Raw genomic sequence first — 13,180 nt, forward strand, 5'->3', positions numbered from 1 at the left:
GGGCGCAAATGCATTTGCTATTTAAACTACGCGGCGCTAAACGTGCAAATTAGGGTGGAAACTAGCGAAAGACACTTGCGTCGCGCATTGCGCCGCATTGCGCCGGGTGTAAGATAGAGCCCTAAATAGAGCTCCTGAATCTCTCTTAATAAACCTTTACTTAATAAAACATATCTGATTTATTCTCTGCACCGATACCAGGAAAGTTTCTCTGCCAGAGTTAATGAAATAAAGTAGTGGATTTCTGTCTTAATTACCTCTTTACAGGAAAGAAAGATCTTTCTCTCTCACTTTCTGCGGCACACGGGAATAAACTGCTGACAGTGTGAGAGAGAGAGAGAGAGAGAGAGAGAGAGAGAGAGAGAGAGAGAGAGAGAGAGAGAGAGAGAGAGAGAGAGAGAGATGCACTGCAGCAGAAGTGTCTGTAAGATGAGATGAGTGACAGATCTGCCGCATCACTCTGTGTGGTTTCAGTCGTCTGTCATCTGCAGCATCATTCATTCACACTAAGGAGTGAATTTGTTTGGCTGCAGTCTCGTGTGGATTGAGCAGAGAAAATGTTTGCCAATTATACAGTCTTCGGTATGTTTAGGTTGACAATAAAGGTTGATTCATAAATTGTCCTTTTACACGTTTAAAAAATAATAATTAATCATTTTAAAACTATGGAATAACACAGATATAGCTATTGCAATTACGTCGTAAATACAATTTTTAGCACAATTATATTTTTATATACTGTACAAAACTAATTTTAACATTCAGACATACACCTTCAGATCAAAACGTTTTAAGATCATAAAAACCTTTCAGTCAAATACCTTTTAACTGACTGGTATGTTAAATGCATAAAAGTTTCCAGTTTTTGGTTGAAAACACTGACATGTAAATAGCCCCTTAATTATCTTAATCATTAATTTATTGACTTCTTTCAGTTAAATACTTTAGTTTTATATATATATTTTTTATTTTTATTCCTATTCTATATAATTTCTTATCATAAACTGTATGGAGGATAATAAATGACTTAGGAGTATATAAATATATAAATGTAGAAATACAGAAATAAATAAATTCATAAATGCAGAAATAAATAAATGCAGACATAAATAAATAAATATATTGTTTTGTCAAAAGTATCAACTTTTAATTGTATTATTTTTGCACCATTACATTTATTTCTATATTTATATATTTATTTATTTATGCATTTAATTAATTAATTTTTTATTTATGCATTTATTCATTTATTTATTTCTGTATTTATACATTTATGTATTTATTCATTTATTTACACTTAAGTCATTTGTCGTCCTCCATAAAACTCTCGGGTAGAATCGTACCAAGCATTACATTAAATGTCATATTGTGTATGATTGTATAAATGTTACCTTGAGAAATGATGCAGTTTCATACTGACTAAATAAACTCAAGCCTGTTTAATTCTAATGGTCAGTGCAGGGAACTAAATGAAGGTTTTTGTGTAAAGCTCTTTAAAGAACAGACTGTTAAGGTCCACATCAGATGAGAGCCAGAGGACACACACACATCTTGTTGTCAGAGGGATTTTCTCTGTGTTTCTGCATTAGCATATAGATTAGTAAACGTCTCCGTTCTGCTCTGCACTCCCTCCTGTAAAGATCTGAGCTCATCGTACAAACAATCTTAAGTTTTTAGCCTCTTTTGGGTGAAACTCTTCTGGTTCCAAATGTTCCCTTTGATGGCACTGTAGCAAAAAGGAAAGCGAGTTTACCAAAGAATGAGAAGTAGACCATTTTACTGTGTTTAAATACACAGAAGCTGCTTACATAATTTATTTTCCAAATGTCTGACTTCGACCCAGGGTCATCCACGGGTTGATGAATGGCAACTGTTGGTTGCTGCAGCAAGGCCTTGTCACACTAGTGAGATGTGTCCGATCCCTGTGGTAACATGCATCAAGGCTGCACGTGGTCCATCAAGGCTGCACATGGTCTATCATTACCAAAGACGCACACACACAGTGACCTACTATATGCATTGCATTATTAAACCATTTATTGTTTGGCGAAAATGAAAAAAAGTTTAATATCAAGAATTTTTTTTTTTTGTAATGCGTCATTTTTGAGGATGTTCAGCGTTTTATTTTATTAATCAGGATTTAATAGTATTGAGACATGTCTGGCTATGATAATATTATTGCAGCATTGGGTTCAGTTATATGTTTTTTAAAACTTGACCACACATTTTTGATAGATGCATACATGATCCTTCAGGTCATGTGGTTTGTTCGGAAGAGGTGTGATGTTACTTTTCTGAGCGATCCGATTTTCAATTTTCACCTGACAAATGATGAATCAGGTGAAAAAAATTCAGTGACTTACACAGACGAACAAACCTGAACCATTACCAGAAAATCACAGAGACTGCCATCACTCACACACAGTGTTATTCAGAAAATATAGAAATCTAGTTGGCTAACATTATATTCCTCGCTCTTATGGCCTTGGTTACATCAGCAGAAAAGAAAAGTCATTTCACAGGAGGAAATACTTATTGCGTGTTGTAAAAGATTATGAAGGTGAATATATTTGTTCTGTCCAATTACATGCACTGATAAATCATTCACAGTATGGTCATGTACAGCGGGATTGTTTTTTAAGACAATAATAAGGAACATTTTGACTTCAAATTGTCTTTACTGATCATTTGTCAAAACCTTTTATAACCCTAAAGAAATTGCCCAGCCTTTTTTGATTTTCTAAGTTAATTGTTTATATATCACTCATCAATGCATGATATCCACCTTATTTATGACGTTACTTTTGCATTTTGGGTGACATCACATGCACATCCCAAAATGCATTGCATCACATTTACATTTAGGTTTTAAGCAGACAATTTTATCTTAAGCAGCTTTTAAAGATTAGGAAACGATTGCAATGCATTTTAGGATTTCATCACAAGCCAATCACAGAATGCATTGCAAAAAGTTTATTAAAAATGAAGAATAAAAATTGTGAAAATCTTGATTATGTAAGGGATAAGAGGCAGCCGGTAGTTATCGGGAAATAAGCCCCGACAGTGTGATCAGGACCTAACGCGAAGCGGAGGGTCTAGTATCACACTGAAGGGGCTTATTTCCCGATAACTACCGGCTGCCTCTACATTATCCCGCTTATTACACGGCTACTTGCCACATAAGAAAAAAAACTGGACATGAATATGAATTTGAAACATTTTATTGGCATATTTGTTTTAAATTAACATTTTTATCCTTCCGCGAAACTTTGCACAGATGCATAAAATGATCGTAATACCTTATTAAGATCCTCTGCTTCATACTTGTCTGTCTCCATTTTTTTCTCTTTTAGCCAGTCTTTGAGAAGTTTTAATGCCCATTCTGTATTTTTTTGTGTGTTGGCTTCGTAGCTGTCATGCTCTATTTTGTCAAGTTCAGTCTCAGTAAGCTCTCTGTGTCTTGTCGTTGTTCGTTCTTCTATCCACTGTTTAAATGTTTTGTTTTTTCCGTCCATGTTAAAATTAATGTCAACATTAATTCTTAATTGTGGTTGTCCAGTGTTTGTCACAAGATGGCGCCAAACAGTAATCTTTATTGGCGCGGAGCGATTTTAATCATACAGGTAGTACCGGCTATGCGTTATTACTTTGGAGCGGTTATTATTTGAAAAGAACGAACCTGCAAATGTCTCATCTGACCAATCAGAATCAAGCATTCCAGAGAGCCGTGTAATAAACACATTTATAGTAAAGAATAAATTTAAATACTCAATATTTGTGTATGCTGTGAATTTTTTAACAGTTTTTTTAAAAAGAAATTGCCTAGTGTTTTTTTTTTCTAAGTTAATTGTTTATATATCACTTAAAAATATTAATGCATGATATCCAACTTATTTTTGACGTTAATGTAGGCGCCTCCATCGTTGTAGTCATATTGCAAGTGACACAAGTGTGCTATTTTGACTGGCTAGTTAATGTTTATTATGACATCCAGAAAGACCGGCATCATTTGTGCAGTTCGTGGTTGCCATAATAGCTGGTACAAAGTTAAATACATAAATACAACAATTATTCAAAAACAACTATTATTTTGCTGATAAAATATGCTGATTTAGCTGGTTTATTTATTCTGCTGTTATATTTGTACAAAAATATGTGTTTGCACGTATTTGTGTGTTGTTTTAAATTAAAAATGTCCTAATTACCTGATCATAACTCCCTCTATTGCATAAGAAGTAATGTAATAATAGTTTGCATAAAAACGAAAACAAAACTGAATAAAAGTAATTTGGTTAATATCTTGAAGTTTTTAAATAACTCATAATGTTTTGAATGTGAAGGAAACTGTTGCTGACTGTCAGGACGAAGCACCGCATTAACGTTATAAGCTTGATAACCATTGAAACTCATAGAAACATACGCCTAAAAATGTCAAAAAGATAAATTCTTGATCTATTTCATGTACAAACACTCGACTGACTTTCCCACTGTGCAGGTACTGGTATGTCTCTGTGCTTTCGCTCTGTGTTGCACATTAAAGGTGCAGTGTGTAGATTTATAGCTGTGATATTGTTAATTGCTACCAACGGCCCAGTCCACCCTTCACCGAAACGCATAGAGAAAAACTTGTTGTCATATGAGACAAAATACAGTAGTGACAAAATGCACTCTGTAGAGCAGTTTGTTTGTTTAGGGCTACTGTAGAAACATGGTGGCACAAAATGGCGACTTCCATGTAAGGGGACGTGCAGTGTATGTCCATAAAACATCTCATAATAAAAACAATAGAGTTCATTATGTAATTATACACCACTGATAATATAGTTATGTAAAAAATTATGCATTTCTGTCATTAGATCATTTTAAAAGTTGCACACTGCACCTTTAAAGACTCGTCAACTCTGAGCAACTATACAAAATAATAACTCAATATATATTCATATGATATATGGGGCCACTTCTTAATTTCATCAACCTGTTAAAAATAGGGTGGATAGTCTTACCATAATGCCGCAGATAAGTGTGTGTGTGTGTGTGTGTGTGTGTCAGCTGTTAGCACTTGTCTTGTGCTGTGTTCCCAGTAGCCCTGTGCTTACACACTGTTGCAGTCATTCTCTCGCTCACCTCTGTGTGTGCCAAAGCGATGTGTGTAGTTGTTATACGGTGTGTTGGACACAGGTCACTCTCGTTTTACTGTCACACTGCGTCTGATGTTTCTCCTCTTTGTTGTTTTTGTCCTTTTCAACTCCCACCGCTTCACCTCTCACTCCAGTTTTCTCCTCACTGCCTTCACATCTGACCGTCATCTGACCATCACAGCTTCCATTGATTTCTGTTTCTATTTGAAGACTGTCGTATCATGTGATGTTGTGTTAAAGGGATGTTCACACAAAAGTTAGCGTGCTCGAGACATTTGACTGAAAGGCCTAAAAGAAGAATCGATGTTTGAGGATTGTTTGTTGCGGTTTGTAGCAAGCTGGCTAGTGCATTTCTTTATTCAGAAACTAGTTGGTTACTCTGAAAGTTACTCCAAAAACATACAAGTTACCTAATTTTGGGTGACATCACATGCACACCCCAGAATGCATTGCATCATATTTGCATTTAGCAGATGCTTTTATCGAAAGCAACTTTTAAAGATGAACAAAGATTAGGAAATTATTGCAGGGTTTCCCGCAGAAAATTTGTTAGTTAAGGTGGACGGGGGTGTGGCAATCAAATTAAAATATTTTTTTTTAAAACACTCAAATAAAACTTAATTATGAAAGAAAATGTACACATACTAGATTATTAATGAATTAAATGTTTTTAACAGATACCTCTATCGGGAATAGCTGCGTGATGAAGTGAAACTAAAGGGTTAATCTGGCGAATGATGATAGATAGCGCTAAAATTGTACAAACTGATTATTTCCGCTCCCGGTGTGAAGAGCGTCCACGCTATTCTCCGAGATGCACTTGACGGTCTTTTTTGTATCGAATTATTATTATTATTTTAATATTATTAACGACCTAGTTAAGGTGCTATGGATTGCAATGCATTCTGGGATTGCACTGCAAAAAGCAGTAATAAATGAAGCTTCAGAATGGTGAAAATGTTGATTATACAGATTTATAGTACAGAACGAATCAAATAATAAATTAAATATTCAATATTTGTGTATGCTGTGACTTTTTATGCTCATCAGTTCTTTTTTTTGAAAATGCATCAATGCAGATCTGAAAAAAAGCTAGCATATGACCCCCCCCCTCTCTTTTTTAGGGTTCAGATTGGACTCTGTCAGAGTTGGATGTTCTGTTGCTGGTCGGTACTGTGGGTCACACCTTCAGTTTGGGTTCCAGTAGTTTCATTGAGGAGGAACATCAGACCTGGTACTTCCTGCTCAACACTTTGTGCCTGGCAGTCTTCCAGGATGTATGCAGGAAGTACTTCAGAGAACGGAGACATAGAGGTGAGGAAGAGGAGGAGGGTCCTCTGCTTCCCTCCACTGCTGAGGAAACATTTTCTTCTCCTTCCTCTTTCTTCCCGGAGCTGGGGATCAGCGTGGGGTCAGAGAAGTGGCTGGCACTGGCGACTCCGCTGCTGACCCTGGCCTGCTGTCGTCTACTGAGGTCACTGAATCAGACCGGGGTGCAGTGGGCGCACCTGCCAGACTTCGGACACTGGCTGAACAGGTGAGGAAACGATGAGCCGTCATATAAATGTATTGAAATATGTTAGTATACGTGCAGGTAGTGCAAGATCCTTGTTATTTTCAATGCCAGTTTTTATCTCTCGACTATCCTTACTAAAGAAATGAGCTTTTCTCTCGACTCATGTGTTTGGTGTAACATCTGTGGGCAGAACTTTAGACTATTACTTTACTGGGGTTATATTCAGTTCCTTTAGACATTTTGGTTAATGAAACCATTGTTTTTATGAAAAAGGTCTAATTGCGAGTTTTATTTCTCCCTTCGTTTTAAGCATTGTAATTAGTTGGCATTTTCATAATCATTTCTACGCTTTAAAAAGTTAATTTGTCACCACAGGACTGGCAAACAGCACAGTTCATTAAAAATCAACTCTTTTTGCATAATGTACGTGTATGTAAATTTATCCTAAAATGTTTGTGAGCGGGTTACTTGCCAAAAGCTCAGCAACATCTAAACACACTTCACTCCAGGCGATTAACTTTCCTCTGATGTGTAAATCTGGAACATCCACACACACATCTCAGGGGTGTGATATTGGCATGCAGATGGTTTGGCTGGTACCAGCACCGCTCGGGCCAGACGTTATTTTACCCCATTAGCCAGAACCCAACCGGTCAACCAAACAGATATCAGCATGATCTCACACAAAGACACTCATGAGTGACAGAAAAACTCCCAGAATTTGTTTTTCTATAGCAAACCGGTTTCATTTGGCCACAAAACTTCAGTAGCTATGCAAGTCAAAACGTACTCAATATCAAAGCATTTTTCTGAACTACTTGAATATGATTATAACTAAAGTTACTGTAAAAAGTAGCCTACCAAATGCAAAGTGGCAAAAGTTTCTGTTTTACCATTAAATGCAAATGAGCTCCTGCTCCTCACTCCCTTACCAAAACAGATAGTTAGTGCTTCTTAAAGTAGAACTGATTTCTGTCTTGAGACAAAAGTATCTCACTATTGAGATGTGGCGTACAGTGTACAACTTGCTAAGTGCAGAAACTATGATAATGCAGGAATGTCAGTCAGTAGCCATGGGCGGGGCTTATCAGTGTGACATCACATTGTAAGCAGAATCAATACGCCATGTCTTATGAAACTGCTTTTGTTGAACAGGAATTTATAAAGGCCTGGGTGGATTATTGTATTGTAGGTTGGTTGTGTTCACATGCTGTGTGGATTTTGCTTGATAGGTGCCCTTTAATGGCGCTTTTTGGATCTGAAGTGCGTATTGAGTCGTCTTACACAACGCACACATTCTGACTGTCCTTGCATACTTGATGTTGATGTTTCTTCTCTATCATGGATCAATAGGTCCTGTCTCTAAAGTGCATCACCTGTCGTACACATCTAAAAGCCTTCAATGCACACAAGATCTTTACTCTGTTTCTCTTTCACCTGTCCTCCAACCAGCTCTGATGAATCATTCAGTACAGGCATAATAAATAAAAAGTGTGTATTTATATAGGTAAGATGGGCATGTGCCAGAGACTCTGGAGCAGTCTGGTAGGGATACGGAAAGAGTTTTATTTTCTAGGTATTCGTTTGCTTCTGCTTATTTACAGTATATATGGAGCGGTTAATTCTGTGTGCTGTAATGAAATCCATCAAGCAAGCACAGAGCTTGATTTATGTTTCAAGTGTATTTTAATGCAGTTACCGTCTGAGAAAATTTTATTTAGTTTAGGTACTCCGTTCCAAAATCTAGTGGGCTTCCTAATGCCTACATAGACATAAATGTCATTTAATCTTGTAAGTGTCAGATTTGATATTATTTAAACCTCTCTCCACAAGTACCAAAGAATTTGAGATTTCATTTTGACTAGACAATACTGTATTGCTAAATGCATGAAATACATTTATTTTCAGTATCACCAAAATATTTTGATTGATGCTGCAGATATAATAACCTTTAATTTATATTTTCATAATTATTTTTTAAAAATAAATTTAAAATGCCATGTAGTATGTAAACAGTATGTTATTGGTGTAATTATTTTTATATTTGTAATCTAATCATCATAACCATGTAGTGGGGGTCCCTCCTCCTCCTCTCTATCCATTAAGGGGCCTTGAAGACCTCTGTTCTAATCTGTTCTGCAATAGATATTTATTTGCTAATGCTTTCGATTTTTTTAACAGAGCTTTTGTGTACAGTATATGTGCATTTGTGTGTCTTACTTCGGCTTGATCAAAAATAACATATTGATTCAGATTGTTGGCTGAAGAGCTGTTATTCAATTTGGTTTGCTTTTTTTAAACACTTTGATCTTTATATTCCAGTTAGATCTGTGTTTCTGTGTATGGCTCATATCATTGAATAGTTTGCAGTGATTAATATTTCATTACTCGGCTGGGAGAGATCCTTCGGGAGACGGCAGTATTATCTCTAAAAGAAAACTTCTCCTGTTTTTCCTTCCGCCTAGATCTGTTATAAAAGCAGACAGTAGGGCTTTAAACAATCATGGATCTGAAGATTTACTTTTTTAACTCATAGTTTTACACATCTACTGTACCACAGCTGGAACCTGTAAAAGCTTAACAGCTTCATCCGGTCTTGCTTAAGTGTCATGCATTATTTATTTAACCCTTTTATTATGTTCCTGGTCAATTTAACCTGTTTTGATTTTAAAGCAGTCGGAATAAACGGTTAACCTGTGATTTTATTCTTGAAATTTTGTGACTTTTTCTCATTTATTGCCATAAAAATGCTGGCAAAGTTAGGATACACTGATATTTTTTGAAGTGTATGCAAATAATTTTGTAACGATTTTGATGTACAGACCCAAATTAAATATCTCTTTAGTAGGGATAATGCCGATATACCCTAATAATACCTGGCCGATAACTATTCTGAATTGCACAGCCAATATTATGCAAAGCTTTTTCGATGTACTATGGCTTTTGATCAGTAAGTTCTTATCGATCTGAAATCACTGTTAGTTTGAGTCGTTTAAAACATGCATTTGAAAAAGCAACCTCGTCGAACACAATCATTATACATATTCTTAATTATCAATAAAATACCTGAAAAGATTTGAAGAACAGCAATATAAATATATGTTTAAGTCATTTCCTGAAGCTGCGTGTGTAAATGGTTCTTTTTCTGCGGCACATATTGAGTTTCTGCACGAGAGCGCCCTCTGGCTTTTGGATGTAGCGCCATTTCACCGTAATTCATTAAGAAGCATAGCAAGCATCATCAGACAATTTATCAGTGTACCCCTTAATGTTCAGTGTATGTTGCTATTGGTGTTTTAATATCCTGAAATGTAGTGAAAATGCTTTACCTCACTCTTTTGAGTACTAAAAAGACACAGATGGTACTGTAAGTGAGCTATCATTTCTTTTTACAATGTATATAAAATATTACTTAAGTTATCTTTTTCTTCCAGATATTTTGTGACATTTTTCATTTAGGGACATGCATGGAAAGTGAAGATACACCGATAGTTTGCAAAATTAATGTTTTTTTTTATGATTTTAAAATGTTTGCGGGTCAATTTGACTTCCTCAGACACAGAAAAGTAAAAGTGAACTATCATTTATATTTTTTATTGTATATGAAACACTATGTAAAGCAGATGAATTCAGACCCCCAGAAAATCCAGAGATGAATACAGGTGATGCCAGTTGTGCCCCACAAAACAAGCACCATATGTTAAAAATGAAATAAGGCAGAAAGCGTGTGCTCATCATGTAAACAGTGATTTCTATAATTTGTTCAATTAGCCTCAAGAACAAAAATAATCCTGTTTATGAAAAGAAAAGCTTTAATTTTATTTCACAGCAAATTTAAATAGTTTATTTATGATGTTTTAAACATAAAAAAAGAAAAAGAAACCATGTTAAATTAAAATGTTAAACATTACAACATTTTCTAAAATATCTGAAAATGTGTTTGCCTGAAAAACGATGGACTTATACATCTCGGACAGCTTGGGGGTGAGTAAATCATGGGTTTAATATCATTTTTGGCCGAACTATAAATGCATTTCTAAAAATGATAATATATGTGTTTGTAATGTGTGACAAATACTGATACTAAAATGGTCCTGTTCACACATAATTCATTCTTGTTTTTCGTAATGTGATATTTAGGGAATTGCATTGAATGCAATTATGGTCAATTTGACCCACTTCATCAAAATCCTCATAAAAATCAAAAAAACGGTTAAAGTAATTTCAACTATGTTCAAATTTATACATACTGATATTAAAAAATATGTCGAACAACTACAGGACTAATGAGAAAGTAGATATTTTTGGACTATGTGGTGATTTAAATAATGAAATCATAGAGTTCATGAAATACCATCTTAACATCACAAACCCCTTTGTTTGCATTTGTATTTAAGGGAGAGACCCTTTGATATGCACCATTACAGTTTCAAGTGATTATTTGGTGTCTTTTAATTACGCCGATTCACACAAAAGTGCTGTAATTTGAACACATTATCTTTTGTCTTCTGAAAGGGTTTAATAGACAAACTTCATAAAGCAGAAAGACAGTTCAGCTGAACTTTAGACTTCAGAGCGATTGCACAAATAAAGTAATTATCTTCTCTTTCACAGAATCCATTTCCTCGTGTTGTCAGATTGACAGGTCTGTTATCGTCCCGAGCTGAACCCTCTCGTGTATTATCCGGCTTAATTCTGACACAACACAGCTTTCTCATTTCTCTGCTATCCCAGCATTTGTTTGAAGAATCTAATTGGATGAACATTGCGTAGTATTCATTCAAAAGGAGTTGCCTTACGGTTAGTCCCCACACTTGCTTTCATAGAGGAGCCGTGGTCTGGCACAGATCGGCTCAGGTGTATTTGAAGTGCACTGTAAAAAAAGATTTGTTGGTTACCTGGTTGCCATACAATTTTGAGTTGATTCAATTTAAAAATACTAGTTGACACAACTTGAAATTTTAAGGCAACCAGGTAACTTGAATGAATGAATGAATGAAATGAATTAAACCAATTTTTAACTTACTGACAGGTCATCACTATTTTGTTCCATATGCAGTGAATGTCACTCTCTTTTATTACCCAGAATCCTCTCCTTCTTTTATTGCAACATGAGCACACATATATTATTATGCCTTACAATGCCGTCTAAGTATAAGGAGCTCACAAGGTTTTTAAACAGGGCTACAGCTACAACTCATATTTTCCACACATACACACTTTCTGAAGTAATCCGTGACAATCGTACATGCCCTCACGCTTATTTCCAAACCCGACCCTGAAATTGGCATTTATGCGTGCACACAGGTGCGTGTGAGTCGGATGCATTAGTATTCTTCTAGATGTGTTTCATAGCAGATAGATGGAGTTCAGACAGATGCTTAGGGTCACCAGAATAGGGATAAAACTTCTCTCTTCGTCTGCCCCATTGCTCTTTTTTCCATGCTGTTGTACCTCCTTTCTTTAGTTTTTCCTTCATGTCACTCTTTCTCTCTTACTTTAGCTCTGTGTGCTGGCTAGCTATAGGATTAATATCCACAGAGTTTAACCTAGGGATGCAATGATATATCGGCCTATAATGAGTATAAGCAGATAAAAGCATTTTACCATTATCTAATTGTTTATAAAGAACAGATGATCAAGGTAATTCAAAGGGGTGGAAAATGCAAACTATTGTCCTCCGCTGCCACTGAGAAAAACGGCCAGACAGGAGAAGAAGTTTGTTTACAGATGATGACGTAATGAAGCTGCATTCACTTCCCCTCGAAAAGCGGATAAAATCAGACTGATTATTAATTTACTAGCTAACATACTTTATCGGATTTCAGTTATTTATCGGATCAGTGAAAATGACACCATTTTTACCCATATCGGCCAATAATTGATCTGTATGATAAACATTGTGCATCTTTAACAATAACCATATTTCAAACTTTATAACTATAACAACTAGTATCCGTTAACGGCAATCTACAGAATCTTAATAAGAGAATCTACAAACATCTGAATCGACAGAGTCTGTTCTCATTAATGTTGTTAATACCACAGGTTTGTTGAATGCTTTATGCTGATTTTTTGGCATTACCACCTTGGGTGTGCATTATTTTCTTATAATTCAACAGCGCGTTGTCAATTATTCCTCACATGCTTAATATACATGATGAGCAGGTGCAATTAAATTTACTCTGGGTTGGGCTGAAATAAAAACCAAAAGATGAAAATGTGCCATTATAGCCCTGTAAGGACATGAACTTAAATTAAGATTGAAGAGCCTAAATTGTTGTGTCATACTCAGTTAGAAGGCAGCTACTCATGTAAACAGCAAGACGAGAGGAGACGAGAAGGGAGTTGCTGTCTCTTTCATTCTCCGTGTTTCTGTCATGTGGGTAATGAGCAGTACAGTATATTCTCTGCTCCATGCCCATGCCAAATTCACACACGCTTTGCTCTCACCTCAACTGTTCTTCACTTCACTACAAACACGTCTGCTTCACTTCAGTGCAAACCTCATCATCCTCACTACACT

General features: G+C 35.8%; 1 protein-coding gene across 1 annotated transcript in view; it reads left to right on the plus strand.

The window, feature by feature from the left end:
• Nucleotides 1-13,180, plus strand: part of pigg (phosphatidylinositol glycan anchor biosynthesis class G (EMM blood group)) — a 105,451-nt gene that overhangs the window by 53,712 nt on the left and 38,559 nt on the right. The window contains exon 9 of the mRNA XM_065263961.2: nt 6,263-6,675. Coding sequence (XP_065120033.2) covers nt 6,263-6,675 — 413 coding nt within the window. The remainder of the gene's footprint in view (nt 1-6,262; nt 6,676-13,180) is intronic.

Source organism: Paramisgurnus dabryanus, chromosome 16 (genome assembly GCF_030506205.2).
Source record: "Paramisgurnus dabryanus chromosome 16, PD_genome_1.1, whole genome shotgun sequence".
In the NCBI taxonomy this organism is placed as follows: domain Eukaryota; kingdom Metazoa; phylum Chordata; class Actinopteri; order Cypriniformes; family Cobitidae; genus Paramisgurnus; species Paramisgurnus dabryanus.